This window comes from Rissa tridactyla, chromosome 7, assembly GCF_028500815.1.
Source record: "Rissa tridactyla isolate bRisTri1 chromosome 7, bRisTri1.patW.cur.20221130, whole genome shotgun sequence".
Classification (NCBI taxonomy): Eukaryota; Metazoa; Chordata; class Aves; order Charadriiformes; family Laridae; genus Rissa; species Rissa tridactyla.
The window spans coordinates 54102468-54127225 of record NC_071472.1 but is presented as its reverse complement, the minus strand read 5'-3'; the positions used below and the strand labels follow the sequence as shown (position 1 = coordinate 54127225).

Here is a 24758-nt window from a genome sequence, read left to right as displayed (position 1 = left end):
TGTTAATTGCACAACGGATTTCAGTTACGCTGCAACTTGTTTATCTGCACGTGGCTACTTTGGAATAAATAACCCCAGAGTGCCCTTTCCAGGCACCTTTTTTGTTTATTCTGTGCTGCAGAGGACAGGTTCGTGCTGTGCCAGGCCAGCCTTGCTTTGGCAGCGTGGGAGCTGGAGGTGGCTGTAGTTTGAGGAGCAGCTAATCAGAGCCGGTGGGTAATTAGCGAGCCTTTAAAGAAAACCCTCTGCAGAGAGACAAGCCCGCTGGGGAAGGGAGGGGGAAAGGCCGCTGTCGGGAGGGGGAGGCAGCCCGGCGTGCAGGGGACCCTTCCCGGGAGGAGACCCCCCTCCCCGCCCGCCCCGCGCTACCTGCCGGAGCGGCCGCCGGTACCAGCGCTGCGCGAAGCCGGCGTCCCTGCCCGGCGAGAAGTCGGCGCGGAAGCTCCAGAGGCCGCCGAGCTCCTTGCGCTCCCGGGAAGGGGTGTCCCGGGGGTAGAGCATACCTCCCGGCGGGGCCGCCGCCCGCCCCAGCCCCGCCAGCAGCCCCAGCAGCAGCAGGCGGCAGCCCCCCGCCATGCCGCCGGCTGAGGCTCCCGCCGCCATCTTGGTTGTGGGCAGTACCGGGACGGGCAGGGCCCGCCCCGGCGGGAGGGGCCGCGGCAAGGCCCGAGCAGGGCCCGGGTCTGCCCAAGCCATCGTAAAGACGCTTGCAGGGGTTGGGCTGTGTCTAGGATTGCTGGATTTACGGTGTCTGTGTGTGTTTCTTTTATTTCATTTATTTCTTTCTTTTAGTATATTTTATTTTATTTATTACCCCATCCCTGGAGGGGTTCAAGGCCAGGTTGGACGGGGCTCGGAGCAGCCTGGGCTGGTGGGAGGTGTCCCTGCCCAGGGCAGGGGGTGGAACGAGATCGTCTTTAAGGTGCCTTCCAACCCAAACCGTTCTATGGTTAATTTACTTGCTTGCTTACTTGCTTTTATTTATTTTCAGAGTCACTTGTTGAAGCCGGAGGGTAAGGAGTTATTGGAAATTGCAAAGAAGAGCACCGACAACCAGACGGAGTCTTGGGGACGTGAAATCTGCGTTAGAAAACCATGCCTGAACTCATCTGTGCAGCATGGTAACCTTTCCTATTCAAACCACATCCCTCAGAATTTTGTTAGGAATAAAGCAGGATGGAGAAAAGTGTCACAGGGCAAGGGAGGACGGAAATGCCATTGGATTGATTTTAATTTTACAGTAGGTTTATTTGTAGCCTATGTTTGTTCCCTGGATGAGAACATGTACCTCCATGTGCAATAAGCAGCTGTCAGTCATGCTCTACCTGATTCAATTACAGAAGCAACAGCTCAGTTCTTTGCAGAACAATGAAAGGCTTGGTGACATAAGAATATCAGAAAAGTGGAGGGTTGAATGGGACTACCAGTGATAATGAACTATTTATTTAAGGTAGAGATTGAGATATGATAATCTGCTAAAACCACCTTCTTTTTTCAATCAGCAGGGCCACACGTTACGCAGCATTGACCCCCAAGATGCTGAACAGTGGCAGGTAGGAAGAGGCGAAAGTCTAGTTGGCTGAGACGTGTGAAGGTACGGACCCAGTATGAAAAAACGGGGGAAAAGCTTATGAGGGGAAAGAAAAGAACCGTGAGGGAAGGAGGAGATAATCCCTTCCTCTGAGGCTGTTGCCTCTGCACCTGAATGAAGTGTACATAATTGATTTCCCTGCCGCAGCCAACTTAGCTGGAAGGTGAGATGAATGTACTAAACCAGAGAAACATGGCAGTAAGCAGGAGGGGACTCAGGGACTTCCTGGCACTTCATTCCTCAAGTAAGACTTTTCCTGGTCTTCGTTCTGATTTTACTTCTGTAAGGACAGAAGGGAAGATGGTAAATTAGTTTTGTAAGAGGCAACAGCAATGCAGTGCCAGGGCTTTTTTTTTTTTTTTTTTGAAGCACTTTGCACAGGTAGCTTGGAGGTAAATCAGGGCACATGTCACACAGAGGAAGGAGCTGGACCTGGGACCTTGCAACTCTGTGCTTCGGAGTAAATGAGAGCCAAAGGTGGTTTTGTGACGGACTGGGATGACCTGCGGGTTAACCTGTTGGCTAAGTTCTAGTGTCAGGGAGAGAGGAGATTTATTTTTTTTCCTGCTAAAAGGAAGGCAGGGAAACATAATCCTAGAAGGAGAGTGGCATGTGTTGCAGATGTCGTACCAAGCATCTCTCTTTGTGGGCACGCACAAGCCTCCCTCAACACATGCACTGACACTCCTGCTGCTCTCTACCTACTGGGTCTCTAGAACTTGACACTCCATAAACCAGCTTCACTGCCAGGTTCACACACCAGTGAACATTTCCCCAGGCCTCACGAGGGATGAGGAAGCCCAGCTCAATGAAGTCCCTTAGAAGAAACAACAAGACAGGAGTTTCAGTGAACTATAATACACCCCAGTGTTTATTAACTCCAGATTAGTGTGATAGGCACAACGCTGCATTCACGGGATATCTCCCCACACTCTAAGCTTGTTCCTTCAGCTTCTTCAGCAGCTCCCTCAGCTGCTCGATCTGGGCAGTCACGCTGCTCTTGGCGGTACCACCCATGGCCGTGTACTGCTCCACGCTGTTGACAACGTTGAAGACCTGGGAGACGTCGCTGCCAAAGAGGGGGCTGGGGAGGCAAAGAGAAGAGGTGTCAGTGGAGAGGGCCGGGTGCCGTGGGCTGGCTTTACACGCTCAGTGCCTGCAGAGAGTGGAGACAGAGCCCTTTTCCAAGGAGAAAGGCCTCTTGCAGCCCTGTGTCTGCACTTCTAGTGCCTGGCAGTAGCTGCTCGTGGCAGACCAAAGAGTCGGCTCCAAGGGGAGCGCGAGGGAGTTTAAGCCAAACTCCTCTGGAGGAGGAGCTTCCTCCAGTCCCTCCGGATGGCTGCTGCCCATGCGCCCATGGAGCTGCGTGGTAGTGATGTCGTCCCCTTCGGTTACTTGAGGCCCAGCAGTAGCTGCATTGATATTCAGGCCAGGAGGATTTTGGGGTGCTGTCTGGTCCAGGCATTTTGGGGAAGGGCACCATAAGGAGGCCCATACGAAGGGAGGCTGATACCTGTCTGTTGAGGGGGGTCGTGGCAAAATAATAGTGATACAAACCTGATGCTCTTCAGGTCATCCAGGCTGAGATTATTGATGGTGATGCCTTTGGACTCGGCAAGGTGGACGGCCTTCCCAGAGGCAGTGTGGGCTTGTCTGAATGGCATCTGCAGTGAGAAGCAGAGGCCGCAGTCAGTGACCAGGCAACTGGGGTGCAGCCTCAAAGGAAAAAATGGATGTGCTGTCTGTTTTGGTGGGCTTGTTTTCGCTTAGGGTAATGCCATGTGAATCCAGGTTTGGTGACCCAGAGTGATCATCACCTGGGGACAGAACAGAAGGCCTCATCTCAGGCCCTCACTGAGCAGTATTCTGTGCATCCAAAGAAATCACAGCTCCAAGTCTCTCTCTGATACTTACTCCTTTACGAACCAAGTAGAGAGCCAGATCAGTAGCCAGCATCTCAGGGCTTAGGGCCTTCTCCATGTTCTCCTTGTTGATCTGCAGAAAGGAGGGTCAGAGCAAGACACTATCATCAGCTCCTCGTTGGGGACACGCTAGTGGTCACAGTGAGGGGACTTAATCTAGAAAGGATCTGGCTCTAAAAGGACCCTCTGACTTCCTGAGCAACTGACATTGGGGGCCTTAATGAGCAGTGTGGCTGAGGCACTGAAGAGCCTTCATCTTAGGACCAGTGTAGAGCTCTCTTATGCGTTTCACTCACAGAATGTGTCCACCAACCGTGTTCAATAATGAGCGGCTGAAGCCTTACCTGGAGGGTAGAAATCACTCCAGTGGCAACCTGGAGCACAGCATTCAAGGTGTCCACAACATCAAAGACGGCCTCCTTGTCCTCCTGCGTGAGAACAGAGGTGGAAATTGCTCTAAGTCAACCTGATGCAGCCCAAAAGCCCAAAGGCAGCCCGGCCATCGCAGCAGGCGTGTCATCCCAGGGGCTTCTGCTATGGCTGGGGTGTCAACTGCAGCTTGCCGTGCCTCAGCCCCTTCCTCCGCATCCCACACACAAGCAGGGAAATGTAGTGGCAAGACTGCTCAAGAGGAGAAGACGGCTGTGTCTGCTCAGAGAAATGGAGCGAAAACTAGCACGTGTTTTACCTGCAGGTCCTTGTTGTAGGTGCTTGGGAGTCCTTTGAGAACCATGAGAATAGCAGCCAGCTGCAGAGAGAAACAGGTGAGGCAGTGAGTTCTAGGAAAAGCAGCACATTGTCCCAGCAGAGGCTCAGAGTCTAAACTGGGCAGACCCTTGGCTGGTTTCTTCTTTATGAAGAAAGCAGATTCTTCAGCCCCAGTCTGAGCAGTTTCCCCACCCCACTTCTTTCTTTAGCAGGCTCACCCGCCCGAACACGCGGCCAGCTTTGCTGCGGATCAGTTCCAGGCTATCGGGGTTCTTCTTCTGAGGCATCAGGCTGCTGCCAGTGCTGAAAGAAAAGTGTGTGCAGTGTAACGGTGAGTTAAACCCTTGTCCTACAGACATGGGCTAAGATAGACGATGCAGCATACTGGGCCAGCCCTCCAAATGTAACACATAGATCCCCCTTCCCTGGACACCTTCCTAGGGTGTAGGAAAACTGAGTGTGCAGAATTTCTCATGTTTGCCAAAGCAGAGCCTTTGTTTTTGCAGTCTTGTCTGGAGCTACCACACACCCCACCTCTCAAAGAGGAAGCAAAAAGGAAGCTTGCCCCCAAGCTCCTCCAGTGTTGGTATCAACAGGCCAGGCTAAGTGTTGCTGTGAGCTGGGAGAGGGAGGGCTGTGGTTGTGCCACCCTGAGAGACAGGAAGTCTGCTAGGATTGCAAACCCGGCTAGTCAAGGAAGGGCTTTGGCTGGCATTCCCAGCAGAGGAGGAAGTTCTCTCTGCCAGCAGTTGCTGGGGAGGAGGAGTGTCTGCTGAATGCAGGCTTGGTTGAGTTGCCAGAATGAGAAATAAGTGGTCATTACTGAGGAATATTCACCCTAAGGCTGCCTTTCTGCCAGCTTTCTAATGCTGTGTCAGCCTTGTGCAGCAGGGAGACCCCAACCACTGTCTCATTCTCCCAGGTGAGGAAGGACTGAGGGAAGGGCTCTCTGCCCAGAGATGAAAAACCTACCTGTAAGCATCAGAGAGGGTCAGAAAGCCAAATTCGCTGGTACTGTAGATGATGAGATCTTCAGCCATCTTGCTGAGGTGGATCATCAGCAGGGTGGCAGCAGAGAGGAATTCCACTGCAGAGAAAGCAGGAAGTCAGGACGTGAAAAAGGTGCTTGTTTGCTTGGCAACCCAGGGAGCCCTGACTGGAGTTTAAACATGAGCAAACACATTTTCTGTATAAATACTCCTGGTGAGGGATTTCAGTCCCCTTACTAAAGGGGGTTTACTGGGAAGGTCTCAGAAGCCTGCTTCGAAAACAGTGGTGGGAAGAAGTGATTGAGTTGTGCTTACCCACAAAGTCTCTCTCGCTAACGGCATCCATGCTGTTCAGGCTGATGGTGGCAAAGTCCAGCTCTGTAAGGAAGGTGACGGACAGAGGAGGTCAGGCTTGGCATTTCTGGAGCTTGAATGCAGCAGGATGCCCCAGCATGCAAGTGACTGTGAGCCCTCGAGTAGTCGCAGGAACACAAACATGCTGAGCAGGGTTTTGTTATTATCCCCAAGCATCCAGCATGCAGCAGAGGTAGTTCTGTTTATGCTCCCAGGCTACAGGCTTCTACTGTAAAAATCCTTCTGGCTTACGGAGTCATTAGGAGCTGCCTCCCACCTCCATCATGGAGCATCAGATCATATTCATTTTTTGTATTTATTACCCTCTATCCCTACGTTAAAAGGCTACAACACATCCAAAATAACAGCAGGATGATGTATCAATGCTTCCCCAACTCCCAGATATTATGATTAGTCCTGAGCCACTCAATTAGAGAGAGACATTTACCACTACGCAGAAGCTCTCTGTCAATTTCCAGTGGGTTGCCAGCCAGAGCACCGCTGCCAGGGGAAAAAGAAACACCAGTCACGCATGATAGCCTGCACACTCCAACCAAAACAGCTCTAGCGGGCAGTAATGACACCTCTCTGAAGGCTTCCCTCCCGCATTTCATTCTGGTGTCACACAGTGTGGCCTGAGGCTCAGCAAACTCTCAACTCTGGACTAAACCAGAAGATCTCTTCCAAAGAAGAAGGTTTGATTGATGAAAGCTTTGTAGTTCTTGATTTCAGGAAAGAAGAACAGTATCTCTGTGGTGAGAGTCTTCTCTTTAGAAGAGTCTTCTCTTTGGTGAGAGAAGCAAGGCTTGTGCCCCCACAGCTATGCAGCGCAAATGGCATACAAACCCCAGTGGTTCAGGGGACATAAAGATCTGCTCCTTAGCCATTTCACAGAGCAAAGTGAGACTTTAGCGTTTCACACAAAGTAAACTTTACCTTCCCAAAGGCAAGACGTTGATCCTCCTCTTCACCTCTCCCAGACGCTCAGAATCACGGGTCAGTGCAACAGCATGGCTAGGAGAAAAACATCATGACAGGTGAAGCACCTGAAGTCAGAAAATGTCACAAGGACCAAGAGGCAACTCTGGCCAAAGGATGGAGCATACAGCGAGTTGACATCCACTGCACACTCAGTGCTTGAGTCCCAGGTTGGTCAGAGTCACACAGGAACACAGGGAGTTCCTGTTCCAGTTTGCAAGGCTAGAGCTGGTTTGTCACCACCCCAGGCTGCCCCCTCAGAGGATGGTGCACTTCTAGGCTCCAGCTGAGCAGGGCCCCAAGGGTGGAGGAGGCTTCCTCCAGCCATGTGTGAAAGGTGGTTACCTGAGCAAGAACTGGCTCCATCTGATGGGCTGAGCTTTCTGCAGGTGGGTGTAGCCAGGCAAGATAACATCGATTTCTCTGCATGTGAAAGGAGAGAAAGAGGTGAGCAGGACAGAGGGCAGTGGCAGGAACACTCCAGGGTTTCCTGGCAAGGTCATGAAGAGAACTGCTTTAGCCTGTGTTGGTGCTGATTTTTATTTATGTCTTCCTCTCCCTGTCACCTGCTACCTAAGTATACCGGGTTTATGGTCCTGATCGTCCAGTGTGGTGTGTCTGCCCAGGCCTCCCTGGAAACTTGTCTGGTACGGTAATCCCTCTGTGTCAGGCAGATTCCCCTGTCCACCACCGTTTGGGAGTGTGGTTGGTGAGGAGGAGAGTTAGACAGGACTGAACACAGCTGGGCTTTTCTCATACATGAGACACGTTGAAGTTCCCCACTCCTTCAGATGGATTTGGCACCTTCTAAAGTCTTGTGTGGACCTCCCACCTCAATTCCTTTGCCAGGACACACTGGGGGAAGAGGAAGGTCTCTGTGACATGAACTGTGGAGAAAGAGGGTCCGTTGTCTTTCCCTGTGCTGTCACCCACTGCCTGCCTGTAACTTCCTCCGCAGAAGACCCTGCTGCCGCCCTGGTTGGCGTCAGTCAAAGAGCAAGCCTAGAAGTCTCCTGCCTGTGCAAGACCAAGGCTGGGGGATGTGGAAAAGGACTTACATGGCAGCGCGTTCCACCAGGGTCTTAATGAGCTGCAGGAGGTGAGTGGAGATGACGGAGAGGGAGTTCTTCATGAAGAGCTTCAAGTCAGTCACAACCTGGATGAGATTGGCCACAGTCAGTCAAAGCAGAAAGGGACATACTTAGTGACTGGCCACTTTGATTGCAAAGTGAACTCCTCCTTCTTCTGTAGGACGGGACGGTGCATCTTCCTCTCATCGTTTGGTCATTTTGATGTGGTAATGCCACTATATCTTGCTCTCCAGGAAGACAGCCAAAGCCATTCTGGTTCGAGGTCTCCTGAAATGGGCTGGGGGAGGAGTACAAAGGCAAAAAAAAAGATTCTGTACATACCTGATCATTCCTGCTTCTTCCAGTGTGCAGCTTTCCAGCTATGTCTCCAATCAGCTCCTGAGGACAAGAGGAGGATTTCAATCAGTGTCTCTGTATCTGAAGAGGAAACTCCGCCTGAGCAGACCTCCTCCCTGCCTGGAAGGGACTCAGCTCTAGCATCCTGTGAGTAGCCATGGGATCCCTTCTCGGGAAGGGCAAGTTGGGGTTCTATGCTTGTACAGTGCCTCTTCCACAAAAGTGGTGCCCCTTCCACAAAAGTGGTCTTGGAGACACTTGATTGTGCACCTGGGGTTTCAGTGCCACAAGGTCCAGAGGAATTTCACAGTGGGAAAGAGGTGCACGCACTTAACGTCAAGCAGATCTAGCTACAGAGGAACAGGAACAAGAGGTTAGAGGACCCAAACCTTTAGTCTGCGTTCGTTGGCAGTGTGGATATCCTCATCAGTTTGTTTCACCACAAAGACTCCTTTAGACCATTCCTCAGAGATCTACAAACATCAGCAGAAACACCAGTCAGCCACTACTCGTACCCTGCTGCGCATGAGGGCTGAAATTGTCCCCAGCAAATACCAACTTCTGCTGTCCCAATGGAAATGAAAGTGTTGGGTCTCATGTGAGCTCTGACACTCCTGTTCTTTCAGGCCAAGGCTGGCTGCTTGCTGTATCCTGATATTCTATGCTGCACTTGGTGGGATTCATCTCTCCACCCGTGATGATCCTGCAGCGTTATGGCCACAGGAGGATTTAAGCAGTGCAATGGGAAAGTGAGCTGAAACGTCAGTGATTGCTTTAGCATCGTCCACAAAGATTTTCCTATACGAACATTGTATAGAGTCACCAGCGTCCATGCTGGGTGAGCAACAACAATGGATATTTTAGAAAAGCGCTTAGCTGCCGACTTCTCTTCACCCCTATACAATGCTATGCGTTGCCTCCTACTAACTCAGCCAGCCAGCCTCAAAAGGATCCCACGTGCCAGCAGAAAAAGAATAGTCCTACCTCATACTGAAACAATTCCTGGTGAATGTTCAGTCTGAGGAGGAGTGTGGGCACACTGAGCACACCTCACCGAGGCAGCGGGGCTGCCTTACTGAGCACTGACAATGTGCACATTGGGGCATCAGGCTGTCACTGGGGGCTTGTCAGCTGGTTCACGTCCTACTGCCGGGCTTTGGTGCCCTTAGCGGGAATCAACTGGAGCATCAATCCCCTGCCCAGAATGCTTCCAACTATACCAAGTGCAGTACACCTGGGCCTGCCATGTCCGTGATTTCGTACAGCATTCCCTTTCACAAAGCACCTCAGCACATGCCTAGATCTAAGGAATAGGACATGAGGACATTTAAAGATGCTTTTTGGTACACCAAACAGGGGGGCTGCTACAGATGCTGTCAGGTAAGAAGCCATTTCTTCCAGCACACATGACAGTTTGTGAAGGAAAGAAATACCTTTTCCAGGCCACTCAGCATCTTCTCCAGCTCGGTTTTAGATAGGATGCCGGCCTTCTCCAAGGCTTTGGCATACGCCATGCTCCCCTGGATATCAACTTCAGCCAGTCTCTGATCAGTGGTAATGGAAGCGTTGAGAATCTCCATGACTGGATCTGTGCTTCCACTGAATCTTCCTCCCCAAAGTTTATCCCCCTGAGAGAGAGGAAGAAGCAAACTAAAGAGGCCTAATAACTTCAGTTATGGTCCTATGCATGTAATATCCAGTGATCTAGTTCTCCAGTAAAAAGGCCGTGTTCAGCTCTGTCCTTTCTATGTGGTATCACCAACCAGCAAAGCCCCTGGATTTCAGGGCCTTTGGCAAGTAATTGAAGAGGTGGAGAACACGTCACTGTCATTTAGCCCTTGAGGTGTCAGGTCAGGCTCAGGAATCCTCCAAGATACTTTACCTTTGCAGGACTCTGCAGGGAGTCCTTGAACTGAGTATCAGGGCATATGCTGGAAGGCCAGCATGGGTTTCTCTTTTGAGGCAGCTGCAGGTCAACAACCCTTTCGTAGCCTTTTAAAGCAGGGGGGAATGTAAAGTGGTCAGTAAGGAATATAGTGAAAGCTAGTATTCGCTAAGTCCTTTTTGTGCTGTTGGTCTAACAGAGAGATTTTTCTTTGATTGACAAAGAGCTCTAGGCCAGCACAAGCCACATTATGAAGTCTTTGAAGTTATCGTCTGAAGCATCTCCAGAGTCCGTGATGTACTTGCAAGCTTTGGCATAAGCTTAGCATAAAACTGGTTAAGGTGCAGGATCCAGAAAGGGAGCTCTGGGTTCCTTTCAGCACCAGGAATGTTCAGAAAAATAAATCAAGAAAAAGAAATTTTTAATCGCATAGGAACAAAGGTTGGTTTTCTACACAGACCAAGCATATAGTAACCTCACGCACTTGAATGTGTCATCTACGTGGCTACTTCACTGGGTGAGCCAAGACAGGTACACGATTCCAGCTGTGCGTCACAGCAGGGTGCATGTAAGCTTTTTTCACCACTGATTCAGCAGCTGAATGGCTTCGCTAGCTAAGAGCCGTGTATGTCACTTGGTCAGAAGCTTTTTTGCTTGCCCTGGTAGGATGCCCCCTGAAGCCCTAACTCTGGCAAACTTGCACTGAAACGGGTAGGAATTTTACTCGTGCAGAGACCTTACAACTTATCCAAGACTTCAAAAGCGCTCTAGCGGGCACAAAAAAAGGAATGGGAGAACATTTAAAGGAAGGGGAAGGGCGTAAATACAAATCTACTTGATTATCTAAACACCCCTGTCAGTCCCTCCTGCTGTGCACCATAGCCACCGTGGACAGCAAGGCGCTGGCGCGACAGTTGCAAACTGATCTGTGCCAGGGCTTTATTAGCCAGACAAAGCACTGTTGAGTAACCTTAGAAACTTTTTCCCTAGTGACTGTCTCCCCACGTCTGCCGATCCCTGCTGAAACAACATGCCTGAGAGGACAGCAGGAGAGAGCCTACAGAGGTAAGAGCGTAGGCACGTGTTTTTTGATATCTTTAGGGCAGCTTTGTCAGAAAGATGAGGGAAGGCAGAGGGGGAAATCAGAATTGAAAAAGAAAAGTGTTAGAGGTCCTCATCATGCATGTGGTGCCTGCAGGAACACAACACAGGCGATGCTAATGTTAAGGCCAGTAGCTGAGGCTAAGTAAGCGCTTAAATGGGGAACCGGTACATCTACGTGTATCTTCAGTGTTACAGGTTTCCACCAAATGAAAAGGAGGGTCAGCAGAAACATTGCAACAGATACATTTGCAATCGGGAAATCAATACCGAAAGATTAACTTTAGCTAGCTCTAGGACTAGGGAAGTGGCTAGTATGGTCTGACAGCTGATGGACCCTTCTCTGCAGCCTGGAGCAGAGGAGGCCAGGGTGGTAGTGGCCATTTGGAAGGCAGAAAGCGTGACTTGCCAAGACGACTAGTCACATCTCGCCTACCAAGCACGGAAACTGAAAATGCAGCTTTTGTACAGAGAAGTGTTTACACAAGCTGCTGTAAAGTACGTCCTGCCTAATGCAAGTCGGCAGGAACGAACCCCGTTGGTTGTTTCTCTCTCCCAGGGAAGAGCCTGGAGGAAATGGCAGGGATTTAGATTTTTAACTCAGTTTTGCTCACGTCTGCCAGAGCACCCCCAGACTGCCCCTCCGGAGAAGCAAAGTTCATCCTCACCTCAGCTGCCATTTCGGACGACATTTTCCTGGTGTGCGCGGTGATCCTGGCAACCGGTGCAACCTGCGGAACAGCGAGGTGAGGTCAGGCTTTGGTGCCGGTCCCAGGTCCCGCTCACCTGCTCGGCCGCGCAGCCCCGGCTGGTCGCTGGCTTCTCCCCGGCCCCGCCGCCCCGCTTTTACACGCCTCGGAGCGGGGCTGGCGGCTCGGCCCGCCCCGGCGGGGCGGGGTGTCCCCGGGACCGGCCCCGCTCCGGTCCCCCCTCCCCGTAGCACCCCGCAGCGCAGGGATGTTTCTGCTTTGCCTGAGGGAGTGTGCTGCTACGGCATAGTTTTTTCCCTGTGCACTGTCAGAGCCTTTGAGCGAGTGCGGGAAGTACATCCCAGTTTTCTTGTTCCCTTTTGGGTTTTTCTCTGGCCCTGTTGTCACGGGACTGTGGGATAATTCAGGTAGGAAGGGAGCTAGTCCAGCTGTCTTTCCTATCTTCTTCTCTGTCCTACTATTCACCCCCTTTCTGAGTTGAAGATGAAGTCGAGGGCACAGTGGGATTCCAGGTTTAGGGCGTGCTGCTTTCTGTAGTGGAGGGGACGCAGGCGAGTGACATGGCTAGCATCAGGCAGCCTCTGGCTACCCAGCCTGAATGACCTAGTACTTTTGCATCTGGGTTTCCAGTGTGCTGCCTTCAATATCAGCCCAAAACAAGGCTCAAACTCTCTGTCTGGATTCATAGCCAGCTATTAATTCAGTGCTTCTCATACAGTTCCCTTATGATCATTTTTTTCTGGGATAATGACCCTGTTCCCTTTCAGAATTTCAGGCTTGCAGATGCACAGAGCATCTCTCTGAGAAAGCTCTTTGAACCATTTTGTTGCCAGATTCCTTCCTCATCTGAAGTTCCTAATTTTTGATGCTTCTCTTGACACGTTCGTCTTTTATGGGGGCTAGACAGGGGGTCAGTATTTGGCAAAATATTAAGGACTAGCTTTACATTCAGAACGAATCATATACAGCGAGAGGCTTTCCCTTGTGGTGTTTGTGATACGGGCTCACCTGGCTATGTGGAACACGCACAACCCATGCAAAGATGGCACAGCTTTCTCTCTGAAGAAACTGTACAGAAATTGCCCCAAGTGAAAAAGGGAAGGCAGAGGGTGCCCAAGGCACTGCGGCCAGGAGGGGTGAGAGGGTACCCCCGCTGGTCCTGGCACCTCTCCCTAATAGACCATTATTTGTGACCCACAGGGTCCTTTTTTCCCACGTAAAGGGAAAATGGGACCTCTGTTGCACTTTCAGAGTTCCCCTGTATCTGTTTTGCTATTTGTGTTTTCATATCATTAACCCTATGTATGTGTGGTAGCTGACAGCTTTGATTTCTTAATATTACCTGTATTTAAACAGTGTTGCATAGTTAAATATAACAGTGAAAGCTTCAGTTTCTGTTCCATTAGTTCCAGGCCTCTTTGTATTTTTTCCACTTATCTGTACGTGTATCTCTGTAACGTCAGGAGCAGAAATGGTTGAAGAATCACGATGAGTTGGTTTGTGTTGCCCCTGTCAAAGGGGAGTCCAGTCTCGATGGACACGTTGGGATATTGCTGTCTCAAATTCACCCATGGTGCCTGCAGGGGACGTTGCAGTCACGCAGTGCATCTGTTTTCACAGCTCTCTTGTGGTGGCAGAGAAGTGCTATTAGCTCACCAATAGAGAGCTAGGGGATAGAGACCAGGCACAGTGATTTGTTTAGGAGGCAAAATATTCAGTAGGAGTTTTCCAGAGTGTAAAAGCTGGTTAGAGATCTTTTCCTTTGGGGGATCCAGTGAAGAGTTCACTACTTTTTGTAATGTTTCAAAAGCCCTTCTGTAGGTTTGTTATCTGCTTGGGTGTCAGATCAGAATTACGTAGCCATCTGGGGAGAGTCTCAGTAGCTCATGATCAGCCTACGTGAATTCTCGGTTTAACTCCCTTCCTGCGATCTGTAATGGAGCAGGTATTTAAAATCAAATCCAAGCCACTGATCCTTTTGTCTATACAGATCTTCCTGTGGTAAGGGACAGGGCTTTAAAATCCCAAATCACCAGGAGTCATAGTAGGGTGATGGTGAAAGTCTGAAGATACTGTGGACCACACACTCCTGTAGTGTCTGTGGAGCTTCAGAGACCTCCACAGGTCCCCAAGTCCCTCCCAATCTAAATTATTTCACAATTTTAAGAAAAGGGTGGATGGGTGGGAAGTACCAGTGATCATAAACTACTCATTTGAGTAGGAAACTGACATGTGATAATCTGCTAAAACCTCCCTTTTGCTTTCAGTTTAGCAGGGCCCTGTGTTGCTGAGCACTGGTCAGGAGGAACAATGCCAGACGTTTGCTGCTGGCAGCGAGAGAAAATCTATTCATCTGAGGCCACTGAAGGTACTGAGCAGGAGCTGGAAAATACAAATAGGGAAAAAAAAGGGGAGTGGCATGGATCAAAAAAGCTTGTGGGAGGGGGAAAAAAAAAACCTGTAGGGTGGAGATGAGGAGATATCCCTTCTTCTGACTCTGTTGGTGTTGGGTACTGGTGTCCCCTCCCTCTCTTGCTCCGTTCTTTTGTCAGCTAAATACGCATAAGTGATTTCCTGGCCACAGCTAACCTATCTGGAGAGGGAGACACAAGTGTCAAAACAGAAACAGAGCAGGAAGTAACAGAGCAAAAACAAAGGAGATTTATGGAGTGGTAATTGAAATGTGCGGTTCTTTAAATGCCAGGAGAACAGATCGGGTTTAGGGCCAGAATAAAGGGAGACCGAAGTTGGGGGGAAGTGTTGAAGAAGGGGAAGTTCTGTTGCTGGTTCTCCCACATGTTTAAAGCACAAACGCTACAAAGGTAGGATGAAAGCAGTTTGTGTCTTTTGGGGTACTTCGTTAATGGCAAGAGATGTAGCTCATGGCAGTTAGTACTTAACCTAAACACGGCGAGGCAATGCTTGCGCTACTGCCATTACCTGTGTGGGTTACCGAGTCTTGCAGTACTGAGTCAATAACGTGTTGCTGCATTAGCGTGGGGGGCAGGGTGCTGAGCAAGACGCCAGCTTTAAAATGCTCTGACAGAAAAGAGATTGCCCGTGACAAAACTAGCGCTACTGTGCTGTGGGTGCCAGGGTCAAGCTGATTTAGAGCTTAATGAAAATCGCCCCACCTTCCCTGTAGACAACTGTTCTTTCTCTGCCTTTTGAATCAAGTAGCAGGCATATTCCATCCAGAAATCACTTCAGAACAATAGTGGGGAATAATGTTTTGAGTGTTTGTTTAATCAAATGTTTTAATCCATTGAAAGACACGAGGTTGCTGCATTCTCATTCCCCAAGTAAGGCTTTTCCTGGTCTTTGTTCTGGTTATATTTTTGTAAGGACAGACGGAAGATAGAATAAGGTTTGTGAGAGGGAGCCAGCCACGCCAGTCTCTTTTCAAGCATTCTGCCCCGGCTAGCTTGGCCTGGGTCACACAGAGGAAAAAGCTTGACCTGGGGCCATGCAACCTCTGTGCTTTGGTGGAAACCAGAGCCAAAGGTGGGTTTGTGATGGGCTGGAATGACCTGTGGGTTGACCTGCTGGCCAAGTCCTTGCCTAAGACTACGCAAGTTTAGGTGCCAGGTGGTGAGGAGACTTCTTTTGGCCACTTAATCCCCCTTGCCAGAAGGCAGGCAGGCAAGTATACTCCTGTGAGGAGGGCAGCGATAGCTGGAGATGTGGCATGTGTTACAGATTCAGTATCAGGTATCCCTCTTTGTGCACACCCACAAGCCTCCCTCAGCACATTGTGTAGCCTGTTCTGGCACTGCTGGATCCAGCCTTGTGCTGCGTAGAATCAGAATTATTTCAGTTGGAAAAGACCCTTAAGATCACCAGGACCAACTGTTAACCTAACACTACCAAGTCCACTACTAAACCATGTCCCTCAGCACCACGTCTACACATCTTTTAAATACCTCCAGGGATGGTGGCTCAACCACGTCCCTGGGCAGCCTGTTCCAATGCTTGACAACCCTTTTGGTGTGGAAATTTTTCCTAATATTCAGTCGAAATCTCCCCTGGTGCAACTTGAGGCCCTTTTCTCTCGTCCCGTCATTTGTTACCTGGGAGAAGAGACCAGCACCCACCTCGCTACACCCTCCTTTCAGGTAGTTGTAGAGAGCAATAAGGTCTCCCCTCAGCCTCCTTTTCTCCAGACTAAACCCTAATTTCCTCAGCTGCTCTTTATAAGACTTGTGCTCCAGACCCCTCACCAGCTTCATTGCTCTTCTCTGGACACGCTCCAGAACCTCAATGTCTTTCTTGTAGCGAGGGGCCCAAAACAGAAAACAGTATTTGAGGTGTGTTCTCACCCCTGAGTGGTGCTGAGTACAAAGGCACCATCACTTCCCTAGTCCACCACCCTCCTGTTCAGGAGATGCATTTTCAGGTCTCGTGTTGTAGACAGACACTCCTGCTGCTCTTTGCCTACCAGTCCCCGAGAGCTTGAACACCCCATAAACCATCTCCACTGCCAGGGAGGGGAGAGCCCTCATTCTTTCACACTAGTGAACGTTTCCCCAAGCCTCACGAGGGATGAGGAAGCCCGGCCCAATCTTGCCCCTAAGAAGAAAGACGCAAGACAGGAGTTTCAGTGAACTACATACACCCCAGTGTTTATTAACTCCAGATTAGTGTGATAGGCACAACGCTGCATTCACGGGATATCTCCCCACACTCTAAGCTTGTTCCTTCAGCTTCTTCAGCAGCTCCCTCAGCTGCTCGATCTGGGCAGTCACGCTGCTCTTGGCGGTACCACCCATGGCCGTGTACTGCTCCACGCTGTTGACAACGTTGAAGACCTGGGAGACGTCGCTGCCAAAGAGGGGGCTGGGGAGGCAAAGAGAAGAGGTGTCAGTGGAGAGGGCCGGGTGCCGTGGGCTGGCTTTACACGCTCAGTGCCTGCAGAGAGTGGAGACAGAGCCCTTTTCCAAGGAGAAAGGCCTCTTGCAGCCCTGTGTCTGCACTTCTAGTGCCTGGCAGTAGCTGCTCGTGGCAGACCAAAGAGTCGGCTCCAAGGGGAGCGCGAGGGAGTTTAAGCCAAACTCCTCTGGAGGAGGAGCTTCCTCCGGTCCCTCCCGATGGCTGCTGCCCATGCGCCCATGGAGCTGCGTGGTAGTGATGTCGTCCCCTTCGGTTACTTGAGGCCCAGCAGTAGCTGCATTGATATTCAGGCCAGGAGGATTTTGGGGTGCTGTCTGGTCCAGGCATTTTGGGGAAGGGCACCATAAGGAGGCCCATACGAAGGGAGGCTGATACCTGTCTGTTGAGGGGGGTCGTGGCAAAATAATAGTGATACAAACCTGATGCTCTTCAGGTCATCCAGGCTGAGATTATTGATGGTGATGCCTTTGGACTCGGCAAGGTGGACGGCCTTCCCAGAGGCAGTGTGGGCTTGTCTGAATGGCATCTGCAGTGAGAAGCAGAGGCCGCAGTCAGTGACCAGGCAACTGGGGTGCAGCCTCAAAGGAAAAAATGGATGTGCTGTCTGTTTTGGTGGGCTTGTTTTCGCTTAGGGAAATGTAATCTGAATCTGGGTTTTCTGGGATGTGAAGAGGGGAGGCGTTAGGAGGTAAAACTCCACCTGTAAATTACTACCAGGTCCACCTGGCAGCAGTTCCACTACTTGGGATACATGTAAAAAATGGGTTTCCAGCTTTCGTGTTTGTTGACCCAGACTGCTCATCACCTGGGGACAGAACAGAAGGCCTCATCTCAGGCCTTCACTGAGCAGTATTCTGAGCATCCAATGAAATCAGAGCTCCAAGTCTCTCTCTGATACTTACTCCTTTGTGAACCAAGTAGAGAGCCAGATCAGATGACAGGATCTCAGGGGTCAGAGCCTTCTCCATGTTCTCCTTGTTGATCTGCAGAAAGGAGGGTCAAAATGAGACATTATCATCAACTCCTCCTTGGGGACACATTAGCTGCCATTGGGAGCCATAATGAGCAGTGTGGGTGAGGCACTGAAGAGCCTTCATCTTAGGACCAGTCTAGAGCTCTCTTATGCGTTTCACTCACAGAATGTGTCCACCAACCGTGTTCAATAATGAGCGGCTGAAGCCTTACCTGGAGGGTAGAAATCACTCCAGTGGCAACCTGGAGCACAGCATTCAAGGTGTCCACAACATCAAAGACGGCCTCCTTGTCCTCCTGCGTGAGAACAGAGGTGGAAATTGCTCTAAGTCAACCTGATGCAGCCCAAAAGCCCAAAGGCAGCCCGGCCATCGCAGCAGGCGTGTCATCCCAGGGGCTTCTGCTATGGCTGGGGTGTCAACTGCAGCTTGCCGTGCCTCAGCCCCTTCCTCCGCATCCCACACACAAGCAGGGAAATGTAGTGGCAAGACTGCTCAAGAGGAGAAGACGGCTGTGTCTGCTCAGAGAAATGGAGCGAAAACTAGCACGTGTTTTACCTGCAGGTCCTTGTTGTAGGTGCTTGGGAGTCCTTTGAGAACCATGAGAATAGCAGCCAGCTGCAGAGAGAAACGGGTGAGGCAGTGAGTTCTAGGAAGAGCAGCACATTGTCCCAGCAGAGGCTCAGAGTCTAAACTGGGCAGACCCTTGGCTGGTTTCTTCTTTATGAAGAAAGCAGATTCTTCAGCCCCAGTCTGAGCAGTTTCCCCACCCCACTTCTTTCTTTAGCAGGCTCACCCGCCCGAACACGCGGCCAGCTTTGCTGCGGATCAGTTCCAGGCTATCGGGGTTCTTCTTCTGAGGCATCAGGCTGCTGCCAGTGCTGAAAGAAAAGTGTGTGCAGTGTAACGGTGAGTTAAACCCTTGTCCTACAGACATGGGCTAAGATAGACGATGCAGCATACTGGGCCAGCCCTCCAAATGTAACACATAGATCCCCCTTCCCTGGACACCTTCCTAGGGTGTAGGAAAACTGAGTGTGCAGAATTTCTCATGTTTGCCAAAGCAGAGCATTTGTTTTTGCAGTCTTGCCTGGAGCTACCACACACCCCACCTCTCAAAGAGGAAGCAAAAAGGAAGCTTGCCCCCAAGCTCCTCCAGTGTTGGTATCAACAGGCCAGGCTAAGTGTTGCTGTGAGCTGGGAGAGGGAGGGCTGTGGTTGTGCCACCCTGAGAGACAGGAAGTCTGCTAGGATTGCAAACCCGGCTAGTCAAGGAAGGGCTTTGGCTGGCATTCCCAGCAGAGGAGGAAGTTCTCTCTGCCAGCAGTTGCTGGGGAGGAGGAGTGTCTGCTGAATGCAGGCTTGGTTGAGTTGCCAGAATGAGAAATAAGTGGTCATTACTGAGGAATATTCACCCTAAGGCTGCCTTTCTGCCAGCTTTCTAATGCTGTGTCAGCCTTGTGCAGCAGGGAGACCCCAACCACTGTCTCATTCTCCCAGGTGAGGACAGCTGAGGAGAATTACTCCCCAGAGATCAGAAACCTACCAGTAGGTATCAGAGAGGGTTAGAAAGCCAAATTCGCTGGTACTGTAGATGATGAGATCTTCAGCCATCTTGCTGAGGTGGATCATCAGCAGGGTGGCAGCAGAGAGGAATTCCACTGCAGAGAAAGCAGGAAGTCAGGACGTGAAAAAGGTGCTTGTTTGCTTGGCAACCCAGGGAGCCCTGACTGGAGTTTAAACATGAGCAAACACATTTTCTGTATAAATACTCCTGGTGAGGGATTTCAGTCCCCTTACTAAAGGGGGTTTACTGGGAAGGTCTCAGAAGCCTGCTTCGAAAACAGTGGTGGGAAGAAGTGATTGAGTTGTGCTTACCCACAAAGTCTCTCTCGCTAACGGCATCCATGCTGTTCAGGCTGATGGTGGCAAAGTCCAGCTCTGTAAGGAAGGTGACGGACAGAGGAGGTCAGGCTTGGCATTTCTGGAGCTTGAATGCAGCAGGATGCCCCAGCATGCAAGTGACTGTGAGCCCTCGAGTAGTCCCCAGGAACACAAACGTATCTAAGTGTTACACTGACTCGGGTATTTGTTATTAGCCCCAAGCATCCAGCGTGCAGCAGAGGTGGCTCTTCCTGCTCCCACCCCACAGGCATTGCAGTAAGAAGCCTTATAAAAGAGAGGCTTTGGCTCCAGGACAGTGCGTTACGGTGCCATTGGGAGACATGTGTTAATGTTTCCCTCCCTCCTGGGCCACTCAGTTAGGGAGAGACATTTACCACTACGCAGAAGCTCTCTGTCAATTTCCAGTGGGTTGCCAGCCAGAGCACCGCTGCCAGGGGAAAAAGAAACACCAGTCACGCATGATAGCCTGCACACTCCAACCAAAACTAAGCTCTAGGAAGCAGGGAAGGCACCTCTGAAGACTTTGCAGAGCAAAGCGAGGCCCTGTGACGACACAAACGGTAGACTTTACCTTCCCAAAGGCAAGACGTTGATCCTCTTCTTCAGCTCTCCCAGGCGCTCAGAATCACGGGTCAGAGCAACAGCATGGCTAGGAAAGGACATGAAAAGTCATAAGAGATGAAGCACCTGAAGTCAGAAAATGTCACTTTCCTTTCCCAGCAGTATGCTGACACGCCTGGAGCCCGGAAAGCCCTCTTGAACAGAAAAGGCTTGAAATGGAGACTAGGCACTCAGGCACTTAGAAGTGGAACAGCTAGCAGCCATACAAGCTTCTCCATGTGACCCCATTAGCTGAGATGTAACTCTGGCCAAGGGATGGAGCGTACAGGGAGTTGGCATCCGTTGCCCACTCAGTGCTTGAGTCCCAGGTTGGTCAGAGCCACACGGGAACATGGGGAGCTTCTGTTCCAGTTTGCAAGGTTAGCGCTGGTTTGTCACCACCCCAGGCTGCCCCCTCAGAGGATGGTGCACTTCTAGGCTTCCTCCAGCCATGTGTGAAAGGTGGTTACCTGAGCAAGAACTGGCTCCATCTGATGGGCTGAGCTTTCTGCAGGTGGGTGTAGCCAGGCAAGATAACATCGATTTCTCTGCATGTGAAAGGAGAGAAAGAGGTGAGCAGGACAGAGGGCAGTGGCAGGAACACTCCAGGGTTTCCTGGCAAGGTCATGAAGAGAACTTCTTTAGCCTGTGTTGGTGCTGATTTTTATTTATGTCTTCCTCTCCCTGTCACCTGCTACCTAAGTATACCGGGTTTATGGTCCTGATCGTCCAGTGTGGTGTGTCTGCCCAGGCCTCCCTGGAAACTTGTCTGGTACGGTAATCCCTCTGTGTCAGGCAGATTCCCCTGTCCACCACCGTTTGGGAGTGTGGTTGGTGAGGAGGAGAGTTAGGCAGGACTGAACACAGCTGGGCTTTTCTCGTACATGAGACACGTTAAAGTTCCCCACTCCTTCAGATGGATTTGGCACCTTCTAAAGTCTTGTGTGGACCTCCCACCTCAATTCCTTTGCCAGGACACACTGGGGGAAGAGGAAGGTCTCTGTGACATGAACTGTGGAGAAAGAGGGTCCGTTGTCTTTCCCTGTGCTGTCACCCACTGCCTGCCTGTAACTTCCTCCGCAGAAGACCCTGCTGCCGCCCTGGTTGGCGTCAGTCAAAGAGCAAGCCTAGAAGTCTCCTGCCCGTGCAAGACCAAGGCTGGGGGATGTGGAAAAGGACTTACATGGCAGCGCGTTCCACCAGGGTCTTAATGAGCTGCAGGAGGTGAGTGGAGATGACGGAGAGGGAGTTCTTCATGAAGAGCTTCAAGTCAGTCACAACCTGGATGAGATTGGCCACAGTCAGTCAAAGCAGAAAGGGACATACTTAGTGACTGGCCACTTTGATTGCAAAGTGAACTCCTCCTTCTTCTGTAGGACGGGACGGTGCATCTTCCTCTCATCGTTTGGTCATTTTGATGTGGTAATGCCACTATATCTTGCTCTCCAGGAAGACAGCCAAAGCCATTCTGGTCCGAGGTCTCCTGAAATGGGCTGGGGGAGGAGTACAAAGGCAAAAAAAAAAAGATTCTGTACATACCTGATCATTCCTGCTTCTTCCAGTGTGCAGCTTTCCAGCTATGTCTCCAATCAGCTCCTGAGGACAAGAGGAGGATTTCAATCAGTGTCTCTGTATCTGAAGAGGAAACTCCGCCTGAGCAGACCTCCTCCCTGCCTGGAAGGGACTCAGCTCTAGCATCCTGTGAGTAGCCATGGGATCTCTTCTCGGGAAGGGCAAGTTGGGGTTCTATGTTTGTACAGTGCCCCTTCCACAAAAGTGGTCTTGGAGACACTGGATTGTGCACCTGGGGTTTCAGTGCCACAAGGTCCAGAGGAATTTCACAGTGGGAAAGAGGTGCACGCACTTAACGTCAAGCAGATCTAGCTACAGAGGAACAGGAACAAGAGGTTAGAGGACCCAAACCTTTAGTCTGCGTTCGTTGGCAGTGTGGATATCCTCATCAGTTTGGGTCACCACAAAGACTCCTTTAGACCATTCCTCAGAGATCTACAAACATCAGCAGAAACACCAGTCAGCCACTACTCGTACCCTGCTGCGCATGAGGGCTGAAATTGTCCCCAGCAAATACCAACTTCTGCTGTCCCAATGGAAATGAAAGTGTTGGGTCTCATGTGAGCTCTGACACTCCTGTTCTTTCAGGCCAAGGCTGGCTGCTTGCTGTATCCTGATATTCTATGCTGCACTTGGTGGGATTCATCTCTCCACCCGTGATGATCCTGCAGCGTTATGGCCACAGGAGGATTTAAGCAGTGCAATGGGAAAGTGAGCTGAAACGTCAGTGATTGCTTTAGCATCGTCCACAAAGATTTTCCTATACGAACATTGTATAGAGTCACCAGCGTCCATGCTGGGTGAGCAACAACAATGGATATTTTAGAAAAGCGCTTAGCTGCCGACTTCTCTTCACCCCTATACAATGCTATGCGTTGCCTCCTACTAACTCAGCCAGCCAGCCTCAAAAGGATCCCAAGTGCCAGCAGAAAAAGAATAGTCCTACCTCATACTGAAACAATTCCTGGTGAATGTTCAGTCTGAGGAGGAGTGTGGGCACACTGAGCACACCTCACCGAGGCAGCGGGGCTGCCTTACTGAGCACTGACAATGTGCACATCGGGGCATCAGGCTGTCACTGGGGGCTTGTCAGCTGGTTCACGTCCTCCTGCCGGGCTTTGGTGCCCTTAGCGGGAATCAACTGGAGCATCAATCCCCTGCCCAGAATGCCTCCAAGTGTACTAAGGGCAACCCAGGGAGGCTACTACAGATGCTGTCAGATAAGAAGCCATTCATTCCAGCATGCATTACAGATATGAAGAAATAAATACCTTTTCCAGGCCACTGAGGATCTTCTCCAGCTCAGTTTTAGATAGGATCCCAGCCTTCTCCAAGGCTTTGGCATACGCCATGCTCCCCTGGATATCAACTTCAGCCAGTCTCTGATCAGTGGTAATGGAAGCACTGAGCATCTCCATGACTGGATCTGTGCTTCCGACAAACCTTCCTCCCAACATTTTATCCCCCTGCAAGTAATGAAGTTAAGAGGCATGTTCAAAACTTACTGATATATCCCCTAAAAATCAGTTAGTGTCCGTCCCAGTCTTTATCCAAGTAAAACTGAGAACATACTCAGGAATGGTTTTTCTCTGCTGTACTATTAAGCATAAAAGGCGTGGACTTTAAGAGCTTTGGCAAGTAGTTGTAGAAGCAGAGAACATGTCATTGTCACTAGAATTTAGCCCTTGAGGTGTCAGGGCTGGCTCGGGAGTCCTCCAAGATACTTTACTCCTGCAGGTCTCTGGAGAGAGTATGGCCTGTCCTTAAAAATTAATATCAGGGCATATGGTGCAAGATCAGCATGGATCTGTCTTTTAAGGCAGCTGCTGATCACTCCCTCTGTGGTAGTCTCTTGGCAGGGAAAAATACATTAAGAGAGTCAGGGATATAGTGACAGCTAGTATCTACTGTTACTTGAAATAATAATTAAAAAACCCCACTCTTTTAGGGAGGCTATATGAAAATATTTGGTTGACAAAGAGCTGTGGGGCACAGCTCTAAAACAAGCCACATGCTCTAAAACAGTCCTGTAACTATGAAGCGTTTGAAGTTACCGTTTGAAGCATCTCCAGAGTCCACGATGTTCTTGCAAACTTTGGCATGAGATTAGCACAAAACTGGTTAAGGTGTAGACTCCAGACAGGGAGGTCTGGGTACCTTTCAGTATTACAAATGTTAGGGTAAAATGAAACGGAAAGAAAAAAACCAAAACAGCACGGCGTCAAGCTACCCCCGAGAAGGTCTCTGAAGCAGCGCAGCGCCGGGCTACCACGGACAGCGGGCGGCGACCGGGGCCGGTCCCGGGTCCGGTGGCCACCGGCCGGCGGGGCTGGGGCCGGTGAACCGGGCAGCCCTTTGCCCAGAGACTGTCTGAACCAGCCAGCCTGAGAGCAGGAGAATCATAGAATCGTTTTGGTTGGAAGAGACCTTTAAGATCATCCAGTCCAACCGAGGGCAGGGTGTAGGCACAGGGTGCCGGAGATCTATTTTTGAAGCAGGTTTGCCAGTAGGAGCTTCGTAGGGGTTGAAATCAGAGTTGAAAAAGCAAAGGTTTTGCAGCTCCTCGCTGGGAAACCAGTCCCCTGGGGCAAGTGGCAGAGGGGATGGGGCGGGAAAGGCCAGTGCTGGGGTGGGGAAGAGGTATCTCAGTATATCTTCGAGGTATCTAAGTCTGTATCTTCGCTACTGTGGGTTTTCACCAGAATCAGAGGTGGGTCATCAGAAATATTGCAGCAAATATGTTTTCTGCTGCTTTCTCCATTTAAACCCCAGGAAAACAAACCAAGTAGTGAGAAGCACCCAAACGAGCCTGGCAGGTTGCGGAGCTGGGGTTACCATGCAGTTGAGTTCGCATCTACTGGAGCACCCCGAGACCACCCCACCAGAGAAGCAAAGTTTGCCCTCACCTCGGCTGCCATTTCGGACGACGTTTTGCTCGTTTGTGCAGCGATCCTGGCAACTGGTGCAACCTGTGGAACAGTGAGGTGAGGTCAGGCTTTGCCTCCGGTCCTGGTGTCGGTGCCAGTCCCGGTCCTGCTCCCCAGTCCCGCTCCTGGTGCGGAACGAGTCCCACGTCCCCGGCGCCCACCCGGTCCCGCTCACCTGCTCGGCTGTGCAGCCCCGGCTGGTCGCTGGCTTCTCCCCGGCCCCGCCGC

At 50.8% G+C, this 24758-nt stretch overlaps 4 protein-coding genes and 1 long non-coding RNA gene across 6 annotated transcripts in view; 2 read left to right on the top strand and 3 right to left on the bottom strand.

Annotated features, from left to right (window-relative positions):
- The window catches only part of GUSB (glucuronidase beta), an 11763-nt gene extending 11151 nt beyond the window's left edge, over positions 1-612 (bottom strand). Inside the window, exon 1 of the mRNA XM_054208109.1 lies at positions 370-612. Within this exon, the coding sequence (XP_054064084.1) occupies positions 370-603 (234 nt within the window). The 5' untranslated portion in view covers positions 604-612. The remainder of the gene's footprint in view (positions 1-369) is intronic.
- Positions 118-23829, top strand: LOC128912360 (uncharacterized). Of its 2 annotated transcripts, none has more exons than XR_008467607.1 (11): positions 118-212; positions 992-1121; positions 1506-1553; positions 4208-4277; positions 4431-4552; positions 10845-10919; positions 11579-11701; positions 13933-14033; positions 18314-18435; positions 21115-21255; positions 21594-23829. It is a non-coding gene; the product is annotated as an uncharacterized LOC128912360 (long non-coding RNA). The 2 variants fall into 2 exon arrangements; XR_008467608.1 differs by having other exon boundaries at positions 1503-1553.
- On the bottom strand, positions 2445-11812 carry LOC128912357 (argininosuccinate lyase-like). The gene is made up of 16 exons (XM_054208110.1): positions 11624-11812; positions 9403-9597; positions 8359-8442; positions 7955-8011; positions 7601-7698; positions 6888-6965; positions 6501-6578; positions 6013-6065; positions 5526-5588; positions 5194-5308; positions 4440-4524; positions 4202-4261; positions 3858-3941; positions 3506-3586; positions 3149-3255; positions 2445-2675 (listed from the first exon to the last, which is right to left on the bottom strand). Exons 1-16 carry the CDS (start codon positions 11645-11647, stop codon positions 2525-2527), a joined length of 1413 nt encoding a protein of 470 aa, XP_054064085.1. The 5' UTR covers positions 11648-11812; the 3' UTR covers positions 2445-2524.
- Positions 16281-24758, bottom strand: LOC128912359 (argininosuccinate lyase). The gene is made up of 17 exons (XM_054208115.1): positions 24706-24758; positions 24510-24572; positions 22875-23069; positions 21955-22038; positions 21571-21627; positions 21215-21312; positions 20502-20579; positions 20003-20080; positions 19806-19858; positions 19405-19467; positions 19073-19187; positions 18323-18407; positions 18085-18144; positions 17741-17824; positions 17458-17538; positions 16975-17081; positions 16281-16501 (listed from the first exon to the last, which is right to left on the bottom strand). Exons 2-17 carry the CDS (start codon positions 24519-24521, stop codon positions 16351-16353), a joined length of 1401 nt encoding a protein of 466 aa, XP_054064090.1. The 5' UTR covers positions 24522-24572; positions 24706-24758; the 3' UTR covers positions 16281-16350.
- Positions 24483-24758, top strand: part of CRCP (CGRP receptor component) — a 37093-nt gene continuing 36817 nt past the window's right edge. The window contains exon 1 of the mRNA XM_054208114.1: positions 24483-24587. The gene's annotated coding sequence lies outside the window, so the exon portion shown is untranslated. The remainder of the gene's footprint in view (positions 24588-24758) is intronic.